The 27879-nt window shown below is 45.3% G+C and overlaps 2 protein-coding genes across 3 annotated transcripts; one reads left to right on the top strand and one right to left on the bottom strand.

Moving 5' to 3' along the window:
* LOC130266771 (D-beta-hydroxybutyrate dehydrogenase, mitochondrial-like) lies at positions 1–16138 on the bottom strand. Its single transcript, XM_056516026.1, has 5 exons — positions 15941–16138; positions 12316–12426; positions 7341–7482; positions 3677–3829; positions 1–2145 (listed from the first exon to the last, which is right to left on the bottom strand). The coding sequence occupies exons 1-5, from the start codon at positions 16040–16042 to the stop codon at positions 1664–1666; spliced, it is 990 nt and encodes a 329-aa protein (XP_056372001.1). The 5' UTR covers positions 16043–16138; the 3' UTR covers positions 1–1663.
* On the top strand, positions 16079–26543 carry LOC130266772 (D-beta-hydroxybutyrate dehydrogenase, mitochondrial-like). Of its 2 annotated transcripts, none has more exons than XM_056516028.1 (5): positions 16079–16167; positions 17313–17444; positions 20449–20521; positions 21989–22099; positions 26292–26543. In XM_056516028.1, exons 2-5 carry the CDS (start codon positions 17362–17364, stop codon positions 26526–26528), a joined length of 504 nt encoding a protein of 167 aa, XP_056372003.1. In that variant the 5' UTR covers positions 16079–16167; positions 17313–17361; the 3' UTR covers positions 26529–26543. The 2 variants fall into 2 exon arrangements, with proteins under 2 accessions (XP_056372003.1, XP_056372002.1); XM_056516027.1 differs by lacking the exon at positions 16079–16167 and adding an exon at positions 16196–16590.
* Positions 26544–27879: the final 1336 nt, after the last annotated feature.

The raw sequence follows: 27879 nt of genomic DNA, 5'->3' as shown, positions 1-27879 counted from the left end.
TGCAAATCAGAGCTACTTAACATTAATCACATTTCACAGTGCAGGGGGCAGAAGTGATTACTCTTTAAGCTGCAGTTCAGTGGGTCCTTCTGGGTCCTGAATCCCAGGAAATCTCCATGTGCAGATCATCTGGAAAAGACAATCTGCACAGCAGTATTTCTAGCAGTTGTTACTTGTAAGACAAGCTGCCTTGACAGCATCTCCAAGGGAAACCTACTTTCCTTCTGAAGGCATCACAGCATTCATGGCTGCATGCAGACTCTGAGAATTTGCAGCCAGTGGCATACAAAAAGATTAAGGCACAGTTTCCAAGTCAGAGCTAGTAGAGACAGATGATGAAAGAGCAATCAATAAGCTCTTTTCACAGCCACTTCATCTCATATAAGGCAAAACAGTGGAAGAAAAAGCTGGTCCCTAGAGTAAGAGGCTCAGGTCCCAGCCTGGCCAGAAGCACCTGCAGATCACTGGCTGCTCCACCAGTGGTCACCACTGGAACACAGGGCATGGAGCATGAAGCCAGGCAGCCTCAGCACTTGGAAAAGATTATTAAAAGCCTATGTATGGCAAACAGAAGAGACCCTTCGGGATACTGGGCAAGGGTAGCTCATATCAGTTATCAAGAGGTTCTCAGAGAAGATGATTGTGTGACATGGAGATTTCATTGTGCAATATTAAAAATAAGAAATGTGTCCCTTAAAGCATTCCTCCAGAGCTCATAGTCAGGCCACACATAGCTGCACAGTGTCCCATCACTGTTCAAAGGCAGAAGATAAATAAAAAAAAAAAAAACTGATTTGGAAAAGCCAGCAGCAGCTCCCTCATCACTTCCAGAAGGAAGCAGGGGGATGGCTGGACAATATCTGTATCACAGTTGAGTAGTTCAGGCACCTAAGGCAATAGTCAGAGAAGCCAAATTTGTTTGCTACATCAGCTTAAACCATATCCCACAAAGCTCAGCAGCAGCAGGTAGAGAGGGGCTACTGAGAGATGGCTCAGACTTCATTATTAAAAGGGCTTTTCACTGCCCATCCTGTGCCCAGTTGTTGGCTCTGGCATCTCCTGGCCCCAGTGCTGGGAGGGAAGAACCCTTCTTTGCAGCTAGGTAATGAGGCTGTTTAGAGGCAGTGTTCCTGTTTCCCTGGAAAGAGCAGACAGTCACAGCACAGCAGAGCTTCTTGGCAGTATCAGGAAAACAATGGAAGGCTGTGACTGACCCATTTTCAACCAAATGGAAAACTCTGCTTTTGTTTCCCATTTTAGTTTCTCCCTTCAAGCCATCTCATAGCAACGGCTTTGCTCTGCTATTAGTAGTTTGTCCTTGTAAGGAAAAGCAAGAGCCCATTAATAAGCCAAATTTATCACTGGGGGAACTCTGCTGACCTAGTTACACTAGCCACATATTTGACACGTTATATTTGCCTTCCTCTGCTTCCTCCATAGTTAAAAGGAAAGCACCTTTCAACTTTAATCAGCACAGCAAGAAATACAAACAACAAGAGTAAGGGGAAAAAAAAAAAAGAACTAAAAAACTATGCTATTCTAGCATTCCACAACAGGTGACTCAAAGTGGAAGCACATGCATCTCCAGGGGAGACACAGCAGCAAGGAGTGCAGAGGTCAGCCCTAACCTGTGTGCGAGTAGGAGCTCTGGAGGGATGCCTGTTTACAGGGTGGCTCCAGGGATGTAAAGCCAGTCGGCGATGGCTGTGGGCAGGTGGGTCATGACCTGCAGCCTCACCCACCAGTAGGTCTCCATGGGGTTGTAGCGGTTCTTCGGGCACGGGGACGTCAGAGCTTCAGTGATGTCACTCAAGACCAGAGACATGTCCTTGAGGCCACTGTTGACGAAGGACTTCATCACGGCCACGTGGCGAGCGAAGTACTCGCTGCCGTAGTCCTGCCGCACCGTGTCGCTGGCCCCGCCCCACAGGGCCTCGGCCTGCCGGTCGATGCCCGCTGCCGTCAGGATGCCGGTGGCTGCCACAAAGTTACTGGGCTCGATGAGGATGACGCGGACCCCCCAGCGGTACATCTCCTGCCTCAGGCAGTCGGAGAAAGCTGCCACCCCAAACTTGGAAACACAGTAACAGGAGCGAGATGGACTCGCCATGCGTCCCAACATGCTTGTGATATTCACCACTCGGCCTAGAGAGAAAAGATCAGGGAGAGAGGATGGGCTGCAGAAGGAGCAGCCAGAACATCCCCAGTAAAAGGGTACTTAGTTGGATGGTGCTGAATCTGGAATACACATCCCGGTCATGGAGCTTTTCTCTCCTGCCTCAAGCAAGGCTAATCTCTGTTCTGACCTCCTCCAGGGATGGTACATATGCCTCTGCATCAAAGAATTTACAAAGCATACAAGACATTTCTCTCATGATTTCCAAGCAGGGAAGTACCCTGATCTTCTGAGACTGCTAGCTGTGTGTTCTCAGGAGTGTGTCCCACCCATGTGTCTTCTTGCTAGAGAAGGGCTCAAGCTCCCAGCCTGGAGTGCCACAAGCTGCAAAGCTCACAACTCTGTGTGATGCCACACAAGCATCTGGTTCCTTCTGTAAGCTCAACAGCTCATCTGCCTAACACACCTGTTAGACCCGAGCTGGATGGCAGAGAATGAGTGGAGATTTCCGTGTACCTGCAGCATGAGCAGCACAACCCACTCACCCAGCTGGTCAGCCACAAGTCTCTACAGTGGCCATTCCTGGGACAAACAAGAGGAGACTTGATGGGCTGCTGTCCATGAGACAGTGGAGAGCAATTGTTCTAATTCCTACCAACAGCCTGTGTCAGCCCTCAAGGCACTGCCAGCAGTGACAGCAGTGGTCACTCCTCTGTGCGTGTCTCAGCCTTTATCCAAGACAAAACATGCACACTATGGTTTCAGATACACTTACAAATAAGCCCCTGAAATTCCACCAGCTATTTTTATGGAGACAATTTTCACAGCCATGGAGCATGACACCATTCTGCAGGTCGAAATTTCAGCTGAGAAACAAGTGGGCAGCTCTGCTGTCTCATACCAGACCTAACTGTAACTTACAGGGACTGTGAGAACCACCTCCTAACCTGATGGGTAAGATACTTTTTGTAGTGAGATGGAGCTTGTTTAGTGGTTAATTGCTGCCTGGGAATGGCATCTGAGCAATCTTCTTAATATAGACCCCGTTTGTCCTCACAGAACACACACCTGTACCATCATTCCCACACATGATAAAGAAAGAAGCTCTTCAGAGTTCTGCTCATACATATCTTTTTTCAATACAAAACAAAGAGTTTTGATAATACCATTGTTTTGTAAGGTATCTGAAATGGCTGTTATTGACTCTTATTTATTCTGTCACTACCTGAAGTCACCTGTGAATGGAATAACATGAAGGGAGAAGATTCAGTTATCCAAACATGACCTCTCTGTGGACTCTGGATTATCTTGTGTGTGTGATATCTGCCAACACTGCACAAAGGTCTCTGATATCTTGGATGTTGAAGATAGCATCTGCTACATCTGTGTAGGTGCCCGGCCTGCCCCAAGAATAGCCTCTACTACCAAATGCTTACATGATAGCCTCAGAAATCCTCCTTGGACCGCACAGGTGTTCCCCAAGTACCACCTAGATTCCTAGTAACATCTTTTTGCTGTGCTACAAAAGTTCTGAGCCTTACCACACTGCCCAGCATGTACCTTTAGCTCTGCGAATGAGGGGCAGGAAAGCCTTTGTCACCCTCACAGTGCCCCATAGGTTGACTTCTGCCACCTTCTTGTAGTTGTCTAAACTTGCAAATTCCACCTCTCCGAAGGTCGAGATGCCAGCGTTGTTCACTATGCCCCACAGACCTGCCAACAAACACACGATTAAAGAGTAGGGCAAGGAAAAGTGTCACAGAGAAAACACTTTCCTTGTTGTTCACAGTAACCTAAAACCTTAACAAAGAACTAGGCACTTCAGTAGAAATAAGTTGTAGAGAAAAACCCAGCAAGGAAATGGAGTCTTCCTATACAATGGGCTTATTTGGAACATCAAGAAAAGTGATGGGGGCATACAAGTATTGCCTCCCGAATATTTCCTGAACAGTTAAATGCTCTTCTGGGGCTTTATAAGGCTGCATCTGGCTGACTCTCTTTCAAGCCTCTTCTTGAGCCCATGTTTGCCTCCACTCAGTGACTTTATAATGAATTTTGCAATTTGGAGGGGGCTGGACTTTCCCCTACAATTAGTAGATAAAAAAGGAAAGAAAACAGGTATTTTGGATTTCTTAATACCCTTCACAACTCTGGCTTGCTGTTTTGGAGAGTGCATGGTATTGATCTGTACATTCATGGCCTGGTTAACAGCTGCTGTGTTTTAGTCCAAGTATTTGCTTTTCCTCAATCCCAACTTTATCAGGAGTTAGAAAACTTACTCTACTAGAATTTAAAAATTAACATCTTTTGTGCATGCAGTCAAAATTAAATTGACTGCACTTGCCAAGAGCTTCTGTGATGAACCCTTTGCATGTCAGGATTTAGCAAGTCAGCAAGGACTTGACCCTTCAAAATGATTACTGCAGGACTCCCAGTGAAAAACGTTTGTAGGGCTGAATCCATACTTCATCAATTTATTAAAGCATGGGACTATGCAGCCATGAGTAACAAACAGAGGAGCTGGAGGAGGACAACACAGCTGCACCTCATTAGATGTCCTGCCATACACCATGGTTATTTTTCACTGTGTTGGAGTCGGGGCTGGACTGTGAGGGCTGCATTGGACTCAGCTGAAGTTGGGGCCCCTTTCCACTCCAGGACCTTCCTTTTACCAAGAACTAACACAGGGCTAAGAAGGAGTCTTCATGTCCAAGGAGCTCCAACATTGCTATCAAAAGCACCAATGTCGTGCCACCCTGTTGATAATAGTTATCAAGCTCTCTCTCAGAAATTTTTGGGCTATTTGCCCTGCCTCTGCTCCATAGCTTCCCTACTCTCATGTATGAAAGTGTTTTAACTTCCACTGTGTATTGATTCAGTCAGATAGTAACCCTGTATTTTACCAAACATAGTCCTATAAGCAAATTGCAATATTCTGCCAATGTGCAATGGAATTTATCCTCCTTTGGGACTTAAAAACACTAACATGCCCTTGGCAGACTGACTCTGTGCTCTCACATGGGCCCCGGTAACCCTGCCCCATTCCCAGCTAAGGTCACTCTCCCTGAAGTTTGTTGACCTGCTGTGTACAGCAGCCTGTCCCTGCTTCACTCACTGAAGCTCCCAGTTTTAGTGAGTCATGACAACTGAAAATCACACTGATCTGCATTCAGCACAGCATCTCAGCCTGAATGGGTTCCTCTGCTGCTGCAAAGCAAGATCTAACTGCTAGCAGGAGGACCATGGAAACAGGGCACGTGATGGAGTAATTTCACTACTAACAAAAAAGATGCTGAGAAAATTTGGCAGGGATTTACCAAAGACATAAACTATCGGTCACAAACTGACCTCTGTAGAGTATTCCTTACAAATTCCTGTAAATTTCTGTACATCAATTTCCCATTTCCTGGGTTGTCATGTTAGTTCTCATGAACGTCCCTGAATCATTATTTACAATAGTTTGTTGTTGGAATTCCATTGCTCACGGATCAGGGCATGTTACAAACAGAACAAAGTGCTGAGGGGAGCCCAGTCACAGGGCTGTTTGCTGGACAGCAGTGTGTTTATTGAGCAAAGCCTTATCACTATTACGTCTCCAGAGTCAACAATACAGTGGGAACTGCATGAGACCAAAAACAAACGGGCATTCCTACCAAAAGAGTTCAGCCTTCTGTACACAGCAGAGGTATAAAGAACTGTACAGTCCAAAAACTCTTCTGCACTAGCTCCTCTGGGGCCACATTCAGTGTGCAACCGCACCTCTGTGCAAGGCACCTTGGTCTCAACAACCTTTATATTCTATTTATTGAGCACTATTTATTGAGAAGCCTCAAACCTCAGTCACACCAATGGGCCTAAAAAGAAGCCTTTGTTGCTTTGCAAACCGTGCTGAGGCAAACAGCTACAGGAGGAACCAGTCTAACTTGCTGATCAGGGATGCAAGACTTCTCTGTCCTGCTACACACACAGTTTTGCAAACACTGCTGCATTTATAGAAGCAATAGAGCTGCTCCCTTCCAAGCTTTCACTCAGTGGAAAAAGGCTTTGTGCTATCACTGCTGTTGCTGGTGAAAAGCTTAAGAAAAGCTTAAGAAGCTGTGAAAAGTATGACGAGGACTGGGTGATTGTGTAGGAAGAAAAATCATGCAGAGAGAACATGTGTGGGATCAGAGCTTGTACATTACTCAGTTACATTTCATATGCTTGTTTTAGAAGGAAAGGTGTGCTCACCTAATTTGCATGAAGATTAGAGCTGTTGTTATTTACTAGCTTAATACTTGCTGTGAACAAAACTAGGGCCGTGGCAGACTCATCTAAGATTCAAGATGAGCAACCACCTTCAAGTCACAACCCTGAAGTCGAAGCCACAGATGTCAAACTTCAGTTCACCCTCAGCCTGTGCCTACAGCTGCTGGCCAGCTTGCTACTGGCATAGAGGCTGTAGAAAAGCCTACGCAAGGCAAGAAGTCTCACCTCATCACATGGGAAGAGGTCAGGTGGTGTCACATCAGGCTCTGACTGTAAACTCACATACCACTGTGAATGCACTTCCAAGAAGGAAAGATGGGACTCTTATTTCCCTTGACTTGCTTTTGGGGTCCATGAGTTGGACTCATGCTTAAGGTGATGTGGATTAAGGTCATCTGTGCCAAACGTACCTGGATTCCACTTCACATCACCTCTGGGATGTTGCATGGCAACATGGAAAACACGGATTAATCTGACTGAAGATTAATCCAGGTTTGGGGGCAGTTCAAATCTGTGCTCCAGCTCAGCACTCAGTTTTACCCACACAGCAGAGGGAACAGCAGCAGTAAGCAGCCAGGGCCCATCATCTCTTCATTAGCAGGATCACTTGCAAGGTCTGCATGAGCTAGGAGCACGTGTGGCAGGAGTGCATGGAAGGGATCAAGCTCTGGCCGTTCTATGCCCTTCGCAGACATTCAAGGACAAAGACACAGATACTTGTGGGCTTGCTGCCACTCATTGCTTTTTATGGGATGTAGAGTTAAAGGCTAATCCTCCAGCCAGTCTTGGTCTCTTTCCATGTGGCGGCCACATTAATAGCAAGACAATTGTCCTCACTGACCCGGGCAGAGCACGGCCTGACTGCCAGCCACACACTGTCACAGGCCTTCAGGCTTGTTAACCTTATTTTGGTGGTGCACAGACAGAAAGACCTGGTCAATGCATGGCCTGCTCTGTAGAAAGGATCTCTACATACCTTCCTCTGGCTCCCTCAGGGTCCTCTTCACAAAATCCACAGCCTGAGCCACCTCCTGGTCACTGCACACATCCATCTGTAGCACTTTCATCCGGTCTGACTTCATGTTCCTCAGCTCCCTTGCTCCATCTCCATTCTCATCCTGTTCAGCAGAACAGAAAGGTGTCCCACTAAGATGGACCAAGAAATGCAGCTTGGGGCCAGGCATGTTCACATGGACAGGAAATAGAAGCTACTGACATTGCACACACAGGAGTAAACGGTGCACAAAATGCACAAACTAGCATGACATCCTCCTGTTCTCTCCAGCACCACTTCCAGAACTGCATCATGGATCCAGTGCCCTGAAGCACCACAAAGTCCACACCACAAAGTCCACCCTGCTCTCAGCTCCTCATGATGAGTTTCACATGCTTTACAGGCTGAAATACTGAGCCAGCTGGAGAGAACCATGGGTGACTCTCTACTGCCTCAGTCTCTGTGCTCTAAAGGTAACATAACTTGTACAGAAATTGGAGTCAGATGGTCAGGAATACATGCTCAGTGGAGATCTGCTACACAATGGCACAATTACAGACATGAAGCATGAAAGGAGATTCTGGCTAAGAAAGAATTTTATTTTTTTTTTTCACTCTATATGGAATAAGAACTTCATGGCTTTGCTTTCCTTTCCACCCTTTTCCTTTTTTTCCTTCCCATCCCAATGCAATCATTAGAGATTCTGTTACTATGGGGTTTTTTTTGTTTAGTAAAATGTAAACACAGTAAAAATTCCAAATTTTACCTGCTCATTTCCAGGCAAGATTCCTGCCTAAGCCTTACAGCCTTGCTCAGGTGGTAAATAACAAATAAAAGTGAAAAGAGCACAGATTGCCCACACAGTTCCACAGCAGGCTTGAGATTTAATTCACAAAACTATTCCCTGAATCACAAGCTCCCTCATTAGGGAGGAAGAAGTTATGAATTGGTGAGTCACCATGCCTGGCTGCCACTCTTCCTTTATCACTTGACACCAACTCCCACAGCACAAGGGCAAGCAAGGTGAGCAACCCACCCACAGTCACCTGCTCAGCAGCCTCTGCAGCCAGGCAGATATAAAAAACATGTAACTGCTTAGTTTTTTACAAATATCTCAGGCTATTTAATTTATGTAGTATACAACATGTCATCTCCACCTTCAGTCCAGTGAACAATGACACATGATGAAGGAAAAGAGCTGAAATGTCCATCACAAACATTAGCAAAACAGGGCAGTTATCTTAAAAATCAATATGTAGTTGAACTGGCACTATGACAGTAGTAGGAATGAGTTCTTGGCTCCACGGCTGCATGTCATTTCACAACTGACTTACTTCCCAGTACAACAAGAACAGCAAACAAAGTTTGAAGCTTTTCTAATGCACATCAAATGTGGTGATGGGCTGTGCTGGCCCTCTTATCCAGCCATGAAAACAATCTCAAAGTGGTGTTACAAGTAATCAACAACATGGTCACCAAAATATTATATTCCATTTGAAAAAGATGAGGGTTGCATGATGCTTCACTATTTCTGAAAGATGCTCCTGCATCTCACCAAGTTATATAAAGCAAATTTCCACTGATTAGTGAATAAAGAGGAGCTAATTCAACTTGTAAAGAGAGAGACTTATTCTATCTATGTAAAAGCAAAACTATAACTATATCTGCATGCAAGTGCCAATTGTCATTTGAGCACTGAAAAGACCTTTCCCTGCATTTTTTCTTTAATCTTGCACAATACTTACAAAATAAACAAGAAACTGCTTTCTGAGAAACAAAGTCGTAGGCTGGCAACTTAAAAATCCAGTAAAAAATGTTTGTATTGTTCCTATGGAAATGAATTTTCCCCTTTCACCAATGCAACTCTACCTGCAAAGTTACCTTCCCAGCTACAATTTACTCTTTATTGACAAAACATATTGATTTTGGAAGAATTACTTCAACATGCAATATCAATTGGGACCACATTTCATAGTTGCAGACAACATCTTAGCCACTATTTAACTGTATAACAAAGTGCTTATTTTTTTTGTACAGAACACCTCCTCACAAATGAAGCAGCTACAGATTTTTACGGAAGCAAATGAACACTATCTTATGTTCTGTGGTCTTTGGGGGCTTTAAGTACATTCCTTGTTAGGTACCAAATGGTACTTCCTCCTTTTTTTTTAAATGGTAGATTTGTTGGCTGGCATAACACCTGGAGCAGTTCCCACAGGAGCAGTCAGATCACACAGGTGTTCAATAGTGGAGAGCTGCCCTGTTACAGACACAGCCATGGCTTTTTCCCAGGGAAGCTCCTGATTAGGTCCTGGCAAGCACTTGGGTACCCACAGTGAGATGTCAGGGGGAAGCAGGAAGCCACAAACACAATGCTGAGCTCCCATGGACGCAGCCAGCTCGCTCCATGTGCGCCAGTTCCTCCCCACCCTGCTGCCAATCCACGTGCTGCCTTCCTGCCTTTCCTGAGCAGAACACCTCATGCTTGTCATTACTGGATTTCACGTAATTGATTTCAGACTCCATCCAACCTATCAGGATCATTTTGTTCCCCAAAAGGCCTATAATCTTCTCTGCATGGTTCTGTGCATAGTTTTTTTCCAAGTGCAAACTCTTCTGGGGGGTACTTCCAAGAATATGGTCCCGGGACTAAACAGCAGTTGCTTAGGGCATGAGTTTGCTCATGAGACTATCAGGAGGGACTGTAACAAACTGTAATGAAACCCTTACTCAGGATACATTTATTCCTTCCCCTGTAGCCACTCTGCTGCTTAGCTAAAATGAGATTAGATTGACACAGCACAGTTTGTTCCCAGTAAATTTATACAGGCAGGGTGCATCACACTATGATCCAGTCATTTGTAAAACTGACAGGGCAGTGTTTGGCAATTGCATCGAGTGCACTGAAGGTGAGCTGCCTAGCTGGCAATTCCAGAGGTCTATCTCCTTTGGGAAGTAGAATATCTGCCCTCTTCCTGCCCTCTAGAAATCCCCTGGCTTCCAGGTACTCTTGAAAATATCACCCATTGGGCAGAAATCACAATGGCTCATCCTCTAAATGACCTTTAGTATATTTCATCAAGCTTGGTGAACTTGAGTACATTAGTTTATATAAACATCTCTTATTCTTTACCTTTTCTTGCCTACAGTCCTCATAACTGCTGGCAGTAGGCATCTGAAAACAATTTATTCTTTCAGTAAGATCGAAGAAAATAAAATAATTATTATTTTGACTTTTCCTGTAATTTCTACTTTTAGGGTTATTTAATAATCTATTTCTGTGTGGTTTTACTATCTTAATTCTAATATTAAATATATTAACAGAAAATTTCTCAGTCGACTTACTTGCCCTTGCTTAATGTAATCTCTTTAGCACTTGATCCTTTCCAGTTCTATCCCAGCCTGCATGCAGTATTCTTTTTATTCCTATAACTTTATATTATATTTGACTATCTGATCATTAAGAAGCTCCTGATGTATCTCACAGTCTATTATCCTGTATTTAATACAAGAGCTTTCTGTTGTGGTGTAGTACATCAGAGATCCTTTAATTGTCTGTATAAAAGCATGCAAGTGATGATAGACTAACTAGGTGTGAACTAAGAGCCTACCATCTGCTTCATGACAACTGTCCCCATACCTGCTCTGACCCTGCTGGGAACCTACAGCAGCTCACAAGCAATGAAGCAAGCAAGCAAACAGGCCTCAGTTCAGGAGCATTTAGTTTCTTTATGGGGTTTCCAATGGAGCCTGTCCCTTTCTGCTCCACACTAGCACATGCCTTCCAAGCAGCCCCCTCAGCCATCCTATTTTCCCTCTCCTTTCCATTCCCCACATCTGCTGCTCTGCAGAGTGCCTGACTTGCCATCAGCTCTGAGACAGGCATCCCAAAGCAGCAAATGACGTGATTACTGGAGGAATTACAGAGGCTCCATATGGAAATTTCCAAGCTGTGGCAATAATCCAACAGGAGTCTCTTGCTCTCAAGTTACACAATATATCAGCTGATAATAACTTTCCCTTCTGGTGTGGCGGAAGAACGTAACCTCTGCCATGATCACACAGGCAGAGAAGGCCACCTCTGTTTGTTCTCACACTCAGTACTCAAAAATCTGAAGTCATAATGCCCTGAGCACCTGCGTTGATGTGGTCATCTTCAAATGGAGAAATGACTGACCATGAACTGATTTGGAACAATTCAGGTCAGAAATCTCATGAGTTTTGACTAGCAATACAGAAAAAATGCATAGTAAAGGTAAAATCCCAGCTGAGATGGAGCCAGCTCAGTTTATAAAACTGGTTTCACAACACTAAGCTGTAAGTCCTTTGCAAGAGCAGGGACTGGGATGAGGGGTCTGCAACTCCGTTGGATTTAGTGCATCTAAACTTATTTCTTACAAGTGATGCCACCTGCCAAACACGTGACAGGAAGTGAAACCTAAAGATGACAGAAATGTATGGTAAATTTGTTTATTCAGCGATCCATAAACTGAATACTTTGTACAGAAGTTGCAGAAGCACAATTGCAAGACATTTGGAAACAGAACCTTAATAATGCGGGAGAGGCAGCTTGGAGATGAGTTTGGGGAAGACATCCACAAAAAATGACATTGTGAAAGACAACAAAAAGCGACAGTGCCATGGCAATCTTGGCCTACCAGATTTATGGTGGTGTGGTATTTCTGGGAGGCTTCCAGCAGTGAACAGTGCCACACTGTACAAGCTACTGTAGAGACATGCAGTTGATAGACAATCCCTGCCCTAAAGAGCTCACAATTACAGGAATAAGGTACAAGATACAACAAGCAGATGAAGCAATGGGAGATGTAATGATCCCTGCCCAGTGCACCTCTCTCAGGTCTTGAACCAGGGTAAATGGAGGCTGCAAATGAAGATGCTTTCACTTGAGAAGTGTTTTTCTCTAATCAGAAAAATGTTGATCAATTTCACTACTCACCATGAGCAAGCATCCAGCAAAAACAGTAAATCCCTTTGCATGAAGGCATTTTGCCAAGGCATGTCCAAAACCTTTGTCACAGCCTGTTATTAGCACCGCCTTCCCTTCAGCCTGTGTGGGGAAAGACAGTCATAGGATACCATCAGACATTGCAATGCAGGCACCATCAGCACCCTGCCCCACAGCACACGAGCCACTTGCAGTCCTGCAGCCAGGGCAGGTGCAATTCCAGATGCAAGTGAGTGGCACCTGTGTGCACAAAAACAATCAGCTCCCAACTATTGTGAAATCATAAATTTATTCAGCAGCCGGTCTGTAACAATTTGTGTTGCCTTGATACCTGAGCTGGATCAGTAACTCTTTCTTTCAAGTATCAGTGGCCAAGCAGAACAGAAACATCTCAAAACAAGTTAATGATCCAGCAGTTCTCAGTAAGTAGCATAGAGAACATCCAAATGGCAGGACATCACAGACTTGAACTGTATTAGCAGCTCTTTTAGCTGCTGAGTGGCTGCTGTCTGTTCCTTACCTACTCCCACTCTATGCAGCATTTTCCATGCTGTATTTTAGCATGCAGGAATGTGACTACAGGTTAGTTTCCTTCTGAAACTCTGCAGTTTTAAGAGGAACAACTTATCAAATCCTACAGTTCTCTCCTACGTTATTATTATCTTTTGACTGACAGGTAAATTGAGAAAGAAGATTTGATATTCCATCTGGTATGACACAACAGGCTTGAGATAGATATGAAAGCAGAATCCCAAATTCTGAAGAGAAGCCTATAGCAAAACACTGCCCATTTACCCTCTGTCTTTGCTTGAAAGTCATTTCCTCACCACAGGTGTGAAGCAATGAACTAACACTTAACCTAGTTAGAAGGCTGCCAGCTGCTGTGCTGCACAATGCTCCAAACTGAAACTATATCCATGAGGCAATAACATGATAAAGCAATAAAAATCCAAAGGATACAATAAGGAAGTGAGGTCAGCTCCATCTCTCTGGAGATATCAGCAACGAATATTGCCTGTTACTGTATTCACAACGGCTGGAATATAAACCTACTTAAGTATGAATTACATTGGCTGGTCCAGTCACATTTTCAGAGAGAAATGGGCCAATCACCAATGCTCTCTCATCTCTTGCTTTGCTGGCATGTGGTTTAGTAAAGCAGCAATCAGGGATGATTGCAGGGTGATAGTGATCAGAGCTTTACTGCACAAACTTAGGGTGAGCCTCAGCAGAGAACAATAAGCAAATAGGCTACACCCTGTCCTATAACTCATGTTGAAGTAACTGCTCTCAAAGGGGAGCTAAGATGTGAAGCTGAAACAAGAACTGATGAAAAGTCTATCCTGCGTTTATAATGCAAACACCATATTAACATTATACTATAACCTATACTCAGACAAAGAGCACCCAGGTACAGACTAGCTCTGTTAAAACTCTAAAGATAGCTACAGCTAAAGGACAAAAGGTAAGTGAGAATTAAATATACAGTGCTCCGCCTGAATTTAATTTAGAGTGACACAGCTCCAAGAGAGATGAAAATCAAACATGAACCAGATCACAGAAGTTGTCAAGGTCACCTTTCACAATAACTCAACAACAAAGCACCTGACTACAGCATCATGGCTCATAACAGACAGAGGCCCCAGCAGCACCAAGGAGTGTGCAAAACCCCAAGGGGTGTTCTGGATCTCACATCTGTACCTGTGCCTGTTTGTGCCATGCCTGACAGACGGAAAGCTCCCAAGGATGACAGCAGGGATCAACTCCATTCCCAGCCAAAAGGATCCTATCCCACAAAAAAACTGAACACGGAAAAGCCCAATCACCCTTAGCTTTTGAAAGTCCTGAGATAAAGCTGAATGGGCCTGTTCCTGAAGTTTGATAGGGCCAATCTGTAGCTTAATTTGACTCGATGCTGGGACAGGCAGAGGGGACCAGTTATCAGCACGGTGACCTTAATGAGCATTCTGAGGCATTCGGGTGCCTCCCTCGCTCGGGGTCATACAGTGCTACCCGGAAACACTGCAAGGAAGACAGCACTCCAGTGCTGGGACAGGGTGGGACTGCCTGGGACAGGGTGCCTGCAATCTGCTAAGAGCACAGAATAACTTCTTGGACTGGAGGTGCTGCTGTGGCATGTGGGCACAGTAATACTGTCTATGCTTGCTGTGTGATCCACGCCACTATTCCTCACAATTCAGGCAGCCATAGCAGTGCAGCCTCACTTTAACATGCAGTCACCTCACATATATACAGCTTTTCCTACTGGGATATGGCCAGTTTATTTTACTAATGCAGGTGATCTAGCAGAATTATACATTTACTGCAGAACAGATTGAAGAAATTGAAGCTACCTTTTCAATCTGCCTCTCTAGACAATGTACAAATAAGCCATACTTACCTAGACTATCTTTTTCTAATGTGCCACTTGTTTTTTTTGGATCCCTCTTGTGGCTCCCCTCACCATGCTCTGATGTTATCAAACAGATTGATTTTAGGGTAAGTGCAGCTACAAAGTAAACTTGGCTTGCTCCTTTTTCCAGGGTTGGGAAAGCTGAGTTTTTCAATCCCAGGAAAAAGAACTGAAAATATTCACTAAAAGGAAAGTATTTTCAAAGTGGAACCGAGGTGGAGAAAGTAAGAGAAGAAGAGTGGGTGGAAGCGTGAAGTGGGAAGCTGTAGTTGTTATCTGGCCATTCTTGGGGGGAAAGACTGAGCTGGATCCTGACACAAAAATATTGGCTCAGAGAGCAAGTCGTATCCTGGGCATCCAAAGCAGCAAGGACAGCAGGTCAGAGGAGATGATTCTTTCTCTCCACTCTGGTGAGACCCCATCTGCAGTGCTGCACCCAGCTCCAGGGTCCCAGCACAGGAAGGACATGGAGCTGCTGGAGTGAGTCCAGAGGAGGCCACCAAGATGATCAGAGGGATGGAGCACCTCTCCTATGAGACAAGGCTGAGAGAATTTAGATTGTTCAGCCTGGAAAAGAAAAGGCTTCAGGGTAACCTAATTGTGGCCTTCTACTACCTGAGGGGAGACCATATACAAGAGCATGTCGTGACAGGACAAGAGGGAATTGGTTCAAATTGAGAGTTCGTTTTGATTAGATATTAGGGGAAAAAAATTAACTGTGAGGGTGCTGAGGCCCTGGAACAGGTTGCCCAGAGAAGTTGGGGTACCCTATCCCTGGAAGTGTTTGAGGCCAGGGTGGACAGGGCTCTGAGCAACCTGGTCTAGTGGAAGGCGTCCCTGCACATGGCAAGGGGTTGGAACTGGATGATCTTTAAGGTCCGTTCCAACTCAAGCCATTCTATGATTACATGAACATGTTCCCCTTCCAAGTGAAGCACTGCCGTGGGTAGCAGCCGCCGCACCGCGGCCCGGCCGAGCCTCGCGGCAGGGTCCTCATGGCTCCGGGCCGTGCCCAGCTCGGCGCTCCGTCCCCCTCACAGCGTCTGTCCGGCTCCACCGGCCCGGCCCGGCCCGGGCAGCGCCTCGAGCCCTGGAGGGCCCCAGCGCAGCCCGGCCCGGCCAGGGGCCCGGCGCCATTTTGGGCCCCGGGCCCCCCCCGGAGGGCTCTGCCGGCGAGCCCCGGGCCCTCGCCGCGGTACTCACGGGCAGGGCGCGGCGGACCCGCCGCGGCAGCAGCAGGAGGAGGCGGAGGAGCAGCACCCCCGCGGCGCCCAGCGCCAGCAGCAGCCCCGCGCCGCTCCGCATGGCCGCAGCCTATCGCCGCCGCCGCTCCGGCCCTGCCCCCGGCCCGCCTCCCGCCGCGCCCGGCACCGCGGCCCCGGCCCAGCCTCATTCAAACGGCGGCAGCGCCCGGCACCCGCCGGCTCCGGGTAAGGCGCGGGTGGCGGCGGGGCGGGCCGGGGTGGGTGGCGGTGGCCCCGCGGAGCTCCGGCAGCCGGCTCGCACGGTGACCTTGCCCGCGGGGGGCGCGGGCATCTCCTCTGCGCGGCCTCCCCGCGTGCCCGGGCGGCCGCGCCGCGCCGCGCCCCTCCCGCTGCCGCTGCCGCTGGCGGGCCGGGAGCGCCTTCGGGGCCGCGGAGCCGCGTCCGGAGCGGGGCTGGGCCGGGACCTGCAGCGGAGCTCGGGCCTCGCCCCTTCCTGCAAGCCTCACAAAAACCTGCGGGGACACCGACCGTGCTCCCCAATTTGATCAAACCACCGGGGTTTCTGAGGATTAGCCGAGCCAGCGAGCCTCCTGAGCGCTGTCCGCTCCCTCCCTCCCCATCTCGGCGCCCACCGCTGCTCTTCCTGCGGTAATTTCACTGGTTTTTAGCTCAGGCCTGGTTTCCAGCAGGCCCCGAAGCTGCCGCGGTGGCGGCCCAGCCTTCGGCAGAGATGCAAACCACCCCTAACAATTAGATACCAATTCTTAGCTTTAATAAAGGGGGCTGGGAGATGTTTTTTTGTGCCTTGGATTAGTTTAATCCAAGATAAATATGATGGAAATTGACTTTTCATACCGAAGTCTTGTCCTTGAAATGTTTTCACTCGGTATTGAGTTTATTGGTGGTTCCCTGTGCTTCGTCCAGCATCACCACCTCCTTAATTACAAAAAAATGTATTTTTAACTGCGTGGCTGTACTAGCTGTAAAGCCAAAGATTGCTTTGGAAATATGTAATATAACATCACCTATCACTTGAAGTTATATTTTTGTTTATTTAAAGTTATTTAATATAGCCACTTGATATAATATATTCCTTATGAGTGCCTTAATTTTTACCTGTTTCAGAGAAATTAGTTAAAGATGCATTAAAGAAGGAGATATGGACATTTGCTTTAGATGTCTCCCTAAATGCTTTTGCTTATTAAAAGGCGTCTTGGGGAGCTGAAGGTTGAGCTGTTTATCTGTGTGAGGGACTGCAAGGAGAGAAGATGAGTTCCTTTGGACTTTATTTTCCTGTTGAAATACATGGAGTCAGCATGTCTTACAAAATAATTGAGCAACTAAAACACAGGTGCTATCTTGTGTTGCAGAGCTAAGGAAGAACAGTTTTGCTTTTGGTAGAGTGTGCTAGTTGAAAACATGTTGGCCACCAAGCTGTCCCGCCCTCTCTTGAACTTCTCTGTGAAAGTCCTGAATTTCAAGGACCCAGGGAATGGCTTTAGGTAAGTAACTTGGTGGAAAAGAAGAAAGAGTGACATCTTGAGTAAAGCACATGTCAAAGACTCACTTGATTTCAGTGGGACAGTTTATTTGCAGAATCACAAAGTGGTTGAGGTTGGAGGGGACTTCTGAAAGTCATGTGGTTCAACCACACTGCTAGAGCAGGGCCTCTTTGAGGTGCTTGCCCAGAACTGTGTCCAGGTGGCTTTTGAGTATCTCCAAGGGTGGGTACTCTAGAACCTGCCTGGACAACCCAGGGCTCAGTCACTGGGCTGAGCACAGCAGAGATGAACTCTATATGCAAGGAGGGGTTGTCAACATGTTGGGGTTTTTTCTTGGTTTTTTTTTTTTTCTTTTTTTTTTTTTTTGCACTGCAGTCAAAAAGTTGTAGAGTAGAGCATTAATACAGTATCCATCAACATTTTTTTTTCTTTAATATCAGCAAGTAAGCCTTGCTTCAGTGCAAGAAACTGTCATATATTTCTGTGACTTCATTAAAGAGGCATGAATCCTATGAAAAGAGAAAGTTGAGAGGGAGTTTTTACTGTGAAATGGAGGTGGGCTGAGTAATTAGGCTGGTTTTTTTTTCTGCAAATGAACAGAAAATTGCCAATCTAATTCTAATTTCTAGCTCTGAAAAAATCCCAACATTTATATTGCTGTATGATTGGAACTCCAAATTCAGATCAAGTTGAGTGCTTTTCCTGGCTTTGTTTTAGAGTGGGGTTCCCAGACAGCAGTGTGTGTACCACTAATTGTACATAAGCCATTTAAAAGTGGCTCATGGCCTGTTAAACAAGAACTGCCACCTCCAGTGTTGCTCCAGTGCTGCTGATAGTGATGTCCAGAATCATCACGGTCAAGGGTGGCTCTGGTAACTGGGTGTTGTAGATAGCTAAGCTGTTAAGAGATTTCCTGTGCAAACAGACATAGATAGGTCTTTTATCTCCTATCTGCTCCACATGCACCAGAGTTCACCTGCAGGAATCTGCTGTGGCCTTAAAAATACGAATTAATGTTTTATTAACTTGAGGAAAGAATTTTCAGCATATTCTTGTTTTTTTTCTTTGCATCTTGTGTTTTGCTTACTGTGTATTTGTGCTTTGTGTGTCTTGTACTCAGGGCTAAACTGTGTTGCATTTGCAAGTTCCCACAAGTTGCTAAACCTGCAGTGGAAATCCAACTGTTCATTGAAAGGCAGTGCTGCCACTATACCAGTGTCTTAATGCACCGGAGCACCATTTATGTACTTGACTTTTCAAGCTGAGGACTCCTTTTTTTTGGTGGAGCTAAACAAAAGCCAGTGCATGATTAAAAGCACAAGTTCAATTTGAGGACCATCTGTGCATTCTAAAAGTCTCTGTTGTGGTCTCTAGAATTCAGTGATGCGGAATGACAAAAATAGCTTATGGTGCGTTAGTGTGCCATGTGGGGGCTCACATCACTCCCTGGCTGTTTCTGCTGATGACATTCCTGCTCAGCAGCAGCCAGCATCTGTTTTTCTTTTGCCCCTGCCTTCAGGTCAGGATAGGCAGAATGTCAAGTAGGTATTCTCTAAAGATTATTGTGAATTGAGTGCAGCAAATCAGTGCTCTGCAGTGAAATAACAGGGCCAAACATGACACTTAAAAATAAAAATCAAGTCCATTCAACAAAAAGAAATGTTAGGAATGTTTCTGGGCACTTTAAGACACACCAAGAATCTTACTGTTGAGGTAAAAGTTTCAATCCAGGATTGCAGGTCAGTGATGTTAACACACACTGCCTGGGGACTGACCTTTGCAGCAGTTAAGTTTGCTATAGCTATTTCAAGAGCTGATTTGGCTTGTGACACTCTTAAGTTATAAAAACAGCTAAACTGTTTCAGGAAGGTGGGTGAACACTGTTGCCTAAATATGTCATCTCCTTTCCCATCTGGTTCAAAGCTTCTGCCTTCACAGAACCCTTGATTTCCCAAGATATGGCTGGGAGAGCCTGTGATATCTGAGTTGGAGATAATTGTGAATGATTATGCAAATTTACTTAGAGAAGCAGCCTGCAAGATAAGCCCTGGGAAGGAAAGATGCTGTTGGAGGAGCCAGAGGGTAGATGAAGTACAGCAAATCTAAGGGAAGGCCAGAAAGCTCCAGAAGCACAAAGTCAGTGCCCAAAGTAAAAATGGAAAAGCTGATTAAGTCCAGAGAGGTGACTGACAAGGACAGAACTTGGGGTCACTCTGATTTGTTGTTCAGGCCCAGTTTTGGTGATGACAAGACTTAAGACAGAGTGATGCTACTGGGTAGCATAGCTTTGCTGAATGAACTCTAATTTCCTGGAAGGCATTGTTGCTTTGCTCTGGTCTGTCTTTGTGAATATGTTTTGTCTTCTGGGAGTCACACATACTATGCGGAGGAGCTTCAGATCTGCATGACAGGTATTGCTCAAAGACAGTGTTTCTTAGCTTTAACAGTTGCAAAAAGGGGATGTAAAATCTAAGAGTATCTAATGGGGAGGAGTATCTGCACGGGAGGAGGTGTCATCCTGGATGAAATAAGGATGGCACTGTGTGTAAAAGAAGCGAGACAAATCCAAGCAAATTCAGCATCAGGTGGGGTGTCAGAGGCAAAGCCACAGCAGAATACCTTCATCAGACAAATTAATAGTTTCCCATACCCCAGCTTTGTGCAAATCTTGTTGCTTTTGAAAATGTAAACACTGCATTGCCTGTTTTGTGGGTAGAAGCAGCTCTGTGCCTCCAGACCAGGAGCTATTTTAGAATACTTTGTGATACCCAGACAGCTACTGCAGCTGGAAATAGCATCAAGGTCTTTGGAGAAACAAATGTGTCATAGGAAACAACACAGGCTCAGACTAAGGAGAGGTGTAGACTAGATTCTGTCATCCCAAATGACAATCTATATGACGTAGGTAGGCAGCACTGCATTCCTTCTGTGTATGTTGCTGCAGCAGAGTATGGACAAGATATTCCACATCTGACTGTTCTGTTGTTTTGGGTTTTTTTAACAGGCCCGTGCAAAGATTTTCCTTCCCTCTCTTGTCGCCCTGTGGCAGCCGCTCTTATGCGAACGAAGTCGAGCAGGTGAGTGTGACTGTGGCTTCCAGGAAGTTCTCTTGAGCAGGGGTTTTAAAATCCCTAGAGCCTGGCGACCAAACTCATCTTTCCAGTTTTCCAGAAAGACTCCAAGCTGGACCTCTTGAGCATACTCCACATTCTTTCCTAGCACCGAGCTTCCATTGACGTAGCACAGCATGTGCTGCTAAGGATGGAAATAAACAATCATACGAGTGGGTTTTTTTCTATTTTTGGAACTCGCTCAGCAGATTAAATGTTCCACCTTACAGTGGAGGGAATCTGCATGACAAATTCTTAATCAAGCACTCTTTCTGGAGTACAGTTCTTTAAAGACATGTAAATAAATCAGTGTGTCCTCACCATTTCATCTGGAGAGTGGCCCTTTTTAGCAGCCCTTTCCTTGAACATACTGACTTGCTAGGAGCAGTGCCAGGCAAAAGGAAGGGGTGTGTTCTGTCATCTTGTCTGTCTTGTGGCAGAGCACTCGGCATTGTAGCAGTGCTAGAGCAATGCACAACTTGCTCCATAACTCTGGGAGAGAGTTTTGGAGGAACTTAGATGTGATCCTTGCATCACTCATGGGTTCCAGTGTGAAGAGCCTTTGCTGCTTCCACCCAGCTTCCACCCTGATCAGTCCTTGAGTATGCTGGGGGCAGCTGAATTTATAGTTTGTTAAAAGATGAGTCGAAGTGAATTGCAGGCAATTGTTACGCAATCCCACCCACAGCAGCACCTTGGATGTGCAATTATTGCTGTCTGATGCACCATCTAATTTTTAGCTTGTTATTTAACTGCTGGCTGTCTTTGGGTTAGAAAAAGGAATTTGGAGAGGGAAGGAGGTATACTTCCATTTAAATTGTAAGTTGGAAAAATAGGAAGACCAAAAAAGCCCAACCAGACAAAAAAAGTGATGACCAACTGGTCTTAACTGCATATATTAACCCCACTTGAATCTTCTTTGGTCTTAGAACCCAGCTCTAGAGGGCTTAGGTGATAGAGAGAGCAGTCAGTAAGATTAAACTATATCCTTTCTTTAGTCAAACTGTGTTTTCCATGCCCTGTGGGCTGCATGCACACAAGAGTGGACTTCTGCCTGCTTTGAACATACAGGAACAGTTTCTGATGAAGGGAAAGTATGTCTTGGGAACTGGTATATTTTCAGATTTCGAGATGGATATGAACTGCCAGAGCATGGTGGTTTGTTTGATCTGTTTGCCTTGGAAGCCTATTTCCACAGGTGCTGAACTCCTCCATGTTGGGAGGGCAGTGATCCTGCCTCACTGGAGTGAATTCAGTATGAAAATGTGATTTCTTCTATTCAGGAGGCACTGGGTGGCAGGAGCTGGCACTGAGTGTAGAGAACATCCCTGGGACAGACTGCTCCTGGCCAAGGACATGACTTGTTCTGTGCACTGCAAATCACTAATTTCAAATACCCAACTACAGTGTATTTTGTTCTGTTTTGTTTTGCAGATTGGCAGCAGAGCTGTGCTTATAACAGGCTGTGACTCAGGATTTGGATTTGACTTGGCCAAGCACCTGCATGACAAAGGTTTCATTATTTATGCTGGCTGCCTGCAAAAGGTAGGGGAAACAAAAACTGTTCTTTACCTGTGGCATGTGCAGCAACACATAGCAACTCCAGTCTTCCCGCTCCACTGCACAGCTTTCTGCCATGGAGAGGGAGGGTGGTTGGTAACCCAAAGGGAAAGACACATGTGCTTGAATTTCACAGAGCAGAGCCAGGACTGAATGGTATCTAGGGAGGTTCTTATTTAAATCACAACATTGTGGTCTGTTCCATGTCTGATGAACTGGAATTCCAAATCTAGTTTCATAGATTTAACTATTTTTGGTTTGGTGTCAGACTGTAGTCTGGACCTTTGGCCCTGCTCTCAGACCATGTATATTTATGCAGGCCTTATTTTGATAAATTTTGGCATACGCCAAGGCACCAGTGATTTTATGGCATGTGTTTTGAGCATATTTTTCTATATTCATGAGTACAGCCATGCTATGGTGTGTATTGGGGGTCTCCTGAAGTAGTTAGGTAGGTGATGGAGTCTCTAGTGCAAATGAGAGAAGATTTAGGCCACAGCTTAGTGAACATAACCTTGATATGCTCTGAAAGAGAACTTGGTGTGGCGAAGCATTGATAGTCATGGAGAACAGGAGAGTTTTAGTCTCTCTCTCCTTATGAAGCACTGCACTTTTTTAGCTGCACACCCATTTCCTAACAGAAACAAACTTACTTCTCAGGATATCCTGGGGTGGGTCAGTTAGTTTGATCTAATCTTTTTGCTCACTCATCACTATAAATGTATCTTGAATAGTGATACTATTTAAAGAGAATTTGACAGGTATTCTTCAATATTATCTGACTTTTTACTATTTTTTTTGCATTATTACTTAGTTTTGCTTAAATTAGTAGTTTGTTTCTGCTGCATTTTTTCAAAAGAGGTGTCTGTCTTGATAGCTCTGTCTCTTGTGTGTGTTCAGTCAAAGATTTATTTGTGAACCTGGGCTCCCCCTACAGGCGTTACAGCAGAACAGGACACTTGGTACAAAATGCTGCCTTTCAAAAGGGCTTAAGACAGAGGGTAGATGAGTACTTTTTTGAGAGATGTTTCTACTCAGCTTTCGTAACTGAAGATCAACATTAGAGAATATAAGAACACTGCAGACTTAGGCACTTCTCTAAACAGTGCTTTCTGCCTCTATGTTGACAGAAGTCTAAAACTTCAGAGTTGCTAAGTTACTTGTGGGTTTCATTTCTTCTGTCTGAGCTGCTGAAAAGGCACAATTTTCAGTGGACATATATAACAGTTACTGAAACCTCCCTTCTATTTTTGTTGTCTTCAGAACTTGTTCTACTGAACGCATGTTAGTGGAAAATCTTGGCCTCTGACAATTTCAACATAAGCTGACATGCACCAGCATGCCAGAAGTGTTTTAGACTTTGATCAATATTTACTTCCTCATAGAAAAATTAGTAGAAAGCTTTGTAGTATCATTCTGTAATTAAATATTGCTTCTTCAGCTGAACTCACACGTCATGTTCCAAAATCTGTGTGGCTGTGCCAAGAATGGTAACAGCAGTTGTCATCAGAAAACACTGGAAAATGCCAAAGCTCCTTAGTTAGCAGAGTGGCCTCCCATGTGTCTTCAGGCCATTATACTTTCTGTAGAGCAAAAACAGTTCCAGGAGACTGAGCTGATTTTTCACTGTACTACAGGCTTCTCTAGCAAAACTGTAAGCAGAATTCTGATCAGAATGCAATTATTGCTGGTGCTGATTTTAGAAAAAACTTGATGTTTTTAGATGCTAGATAAAAGTGGAGGTAGAAATAAGGAACATAATCTTTGGCTTGGATATAGCCCTGACATAGAGGAAATGACTCTGAAACTTCAGTGCTGCTTCCGTGGGTTTGTTTTTCATAGCACACCTGCACATCAGAAGCAGACTGCTGCTTGGGGAGCCACTGTGTCCTCAGGGCATGCACCATTCTTAGGAATGCCATGTCCTTACTGCAGATTAAAAGTATGTGTAGTGCTTACTCTTTATTAGGAAAGATTTCCTAACGTGGCCAGATCCTGAGCACCTGACTGTAATTTTAGTAGAGGAAACATGAGAGAGGAGTGTAGAGTCGTGACTGAGGGGAGCCCAGGGATGGATCTGTGCTAATAGAGTGCTGTTTCACACACAGTTACTTCCTAACGTTTTCAGTGGCAAATATGCTCATGTGAGAGTTGTGAGAGCTGCATTGCCAAAAGACAGTGGTAGACTGGATCCAATGAACACTCGTGCTGCAGCTGTTTTATTTTTACCTCTTTGGTTAATATATGGAGAAGCCAGCTGACACAAGATGAAGAAGGTATTTTTCCATCAGTATCTGTTACCATTGGACATATGTGATGTTTGTCTCTGCTGTCAGGAGTGTGGTGGAACCCCTGTTTGCTTTGCTGTGTGTGCTCAGGGCTGTTGCAGCTTGCAGGGGAATGAGAAGGCAGATGTTCTCTGAGCAAGCTGGCAAACAGGATGGCCACTGCAGGGCTCCACAGGTCTGCTCAGAGCCACAGGGTGTTAGAGACCAAAGACACACTGATAAGCGTGATATGACAAGCTAAAGACCAGGAGCCCCAGAGAGTGACCATGGAAAGAGGAAGGCAAGGCAGCAATGTGCTTTTTCAGTGTGCAAGAGCTGGGCCCTCTTGCCACAGGGACAGTGTGCCCTGGGGCTGGCAGCAGAGATGTACTGGTCTCTGCTGTAGCATGAGAAGATCCTTTCACTGCTGTGTATGGTCCTGGGGATAGGCTGCATCCCCTGCCAGGAGACACAGTCACCGAGTGCCTGGCTTAAACATCTCCCACCTGCCCTTGCTGAAAGCCAAGCGAATGGCCTTGTAGGTATGGGTTAACATCTGGAGTCCAGTTCTTGGCCAGGATCCCAGCCCAGGAGTCCCTGTCCAAGCACCCAGCTGCATGTGGGTGGGAGGGCAGGAGGGAGCTGGCTTGCAGAGCCAACCCTGCCAGGGTTGAGGAAGAAGATGCTGTGGAGGCCCCAGCAGAGCTATGAGGCCTCTGAGGTTGGTGTGGCCCAGAGATTTTGTAGTACCTCATAGAACTGAGATCAGGGAAAGAAGGACTTGGGCCTCATTTTCCTTCTTTCCTTTAACAACATCTGCTGTTTTCAATAGACTTGCATGTTTACATTTGCTGATTCACTGATGGCATTCCCACATTTGCCCCTTGTATGCTTTCCAATGCTTTGCCATATAGACTGCTTTGGCACCACAGTGCTTTTTGAGTGAGCACCAAACTCTTCAGTTTGGTGAACTCTAACACCGCCATCAGACTGCACATGAGACTTCTAACCACTCCTGTAAGCAGTGTGCTTCCCTAGGAAGAGAGAGCAGTAGATGCCCTCTCTTAAGGACAATCACTAGCTGGTGTTAACAGTCTGTGATGGAATATGGAAGAATGGAGGAGAAGACAGGAGGTGTCAGGTAGTTACATTAGTGAAATGTCTCTGAGCACAGTGTATAAGTGCAGCAATGAGAGGAGCCAGGGAAAGGATTTTTGGAGGACAAGTGACACAGAGACAGGGTTGTATGGTCACCCTCATGTGGTATCCAAAGTGTGGTCTCTGAAGGGAACTCTTGCTTGAGGGACAGATGGGCAGATGGGCTCAGAGTGCAGACAAGCTCCATCTCATTGACTACCTGCTGGCATCTGACAGGGAGTGCCTGTGGCTTGAGCTGTTCAGAGCAATCTAATATCATTCAGCAGTCAGGAAACAGGCCTGCTGTGAAGTACTGGCCCGTTCCAGCTCAGAGGAAAACAGCTCTCTAGCCAAAACCCCTTATTTGTCAGGAGTGAAGGGCACTCTGATGCTTGCCTGCTGATGCAAACACAGTGAGCAAGGCTGCCTGGAAAGTTGAGCTTAGTTGGGCATAGCTTGACCTCAAGCGCTCATACTGGGCAGGGGGTACTTGCTGGGTGCCTTGTTGTGGCAGATCCAGCTCTGGCTGCTTTCTTGGTGGTTGAAGCAGTTTGTACCAGCTGACTTGGTACAGGGCTCATGATCAGATGGAGATGTGTGAGGGAGAGTGTTCTGCAGGACCAGTCCTGTCTGCTCCCCTTCTTCCTAAGGCTGGAGAACTGTCCTGAATATTGTCCTGTGCACTCTTTTTCTTGATTTGATAGTTGGTATGTGCTTGATATTCTGCACAGACTCTTTAGCCCGATTGAAACCAGCAATTTCTTCCCTTCTAGGACAAGGGACAGGGTGGCTCCAAGGAGCTGGATGCCATGAAGAGTGATCGAATGAGAACTGTCCAGCTCAACGTCTGTGACAGCAAGGAAATGGACCGGGCAGTGGAGCACGTGCAAAACAGCCTCGAGGACCCAGAGAAAGGTGGGTGTGTGCAGTGGGCTCTGGGGCAGCAGAGGGGCCAGGAGCTTCCTTGGCTGGGCTCTGAGAGCACTGTCAGGGCGTATTTCAAAAGCTGAGCATGTGAGTGGAGGACTCAAATCTTTGAGGAGCAGCAGGGCAAAGCAAATGGCCTGTTTGAATATTGTACCTTATCAGAAAGGAGCTTCCCACTTCACACAGCATCTACAAAGGAAACTGCTTTGTTCTCTACTAGCTCCTGTAGGGACATTAGCAAAAACCGGAGTGGTGTTCAAGGCTCTGGTATTAGTGCTTTGTTCCTGTGAACTGAAGTTTATTGTGACTCCCTTTCTGTTGTAAAACCTGCCCAGTGCCCAAAGATTGGGAATTAACAATAGAAATATCTCCCCCACTCTTAAAAAAGGCAAAGAAAATGGAGAGGTTTTCCAAAGAATTTCCCATTAAGCCAGCTGGGTATCATTAATGCTATTGTAAATACTACCATTTAGAGTTCAAGGAGTAGCTGTACTCATTTTCTTACCCTGCCTAGTTCATTCTACTGAGGTGATGACAGCAAATTCTTCTTCAGTACTGTGAAAATTGCCTTTGCTCATACGTTTTTGAAACCTTTTTATCCTTTGAAGTACACTTTTCTCCTAAAGGATATCCACGTTCAACACAAGGTTGTTTTAAAGCAGAGAGCAACCTGTAGTGTTTTGGTTTGTATTTTGCAAACGAATTTCTTTTGATTTTCTTTGTATTTAATTTTTATGTATTGATCTTCTGTATAAATTAAGTTTGCTAGCTCTGTATTCTCAAGCACAGGCCAGGATAAAGTTGCTTTTCCTGAGTTTCTTCTGATAACACAGATCTGGACACAGTCAACAGATAAGAGTGAGTTTTTCTAAATAACAGACAGGAGCCTTTCTCAGATTTTTCTCAGTGTATTTCCTGTACAATTAGAGTATTATATGAAGTGAGTTCATTTTATTCAAAATTCCTTTTTAGTCTTTCTTTTTATTGCCAAATAAGTAGGTAGCTTCAGTTCTTGTCATTTTGGTTGCAGCAGAATAAAAGGGAGAGGCCATGGCATGCATGCTCACCCATGCCTACACCCTCCTTCCCAGCACTGCAGACACTCTAGTACTTATGGTGACAGAAGGGATTTTACTTTGAAATAATTACTCTTTTGTTTCTTACAAGGTCATTCCTATTCTTATTATTTGCATTATATATTTTGCTTTTTTAAAAAAATCATGATGGATAAAAAAAGAGTGGCAAGGAGAACAACTTAAACAAGGCAGAAGTTCTCTGTTTGCTGGTTCAGAACTTCCTGGGAAGCCTCATTCACAGTACTTTGTGGCTGCAGTGTTGGGTGCAGCTCTCCATGGTGGTAATATTTGCTCAGGAGACTGAAGTGTGCTCTGGACTCTCTTCTCTTCTGGTCTTCACCGTCACAAGTCATAATGA

Source organism: Oenanthe melanoleuca, unplaced genomic scaffold (assembly GCF_029582105.1).
Source record: "Oenanthe melanoleuca isolate GR-GAL-2019-014 unplaced genomic scaffold, OMel1.0 S208, whole genome shotgun sequence".
Taxonomy (NCBI): Eukaryota; Metazoa; Chordata; class Aves; order Passeriformes; family Muscicapidae; genus Oenanthe; species Oenanthe melanoleuca.
This window is presented reverse-complemented; position numbering and strand designations above follow the sequence as displayed.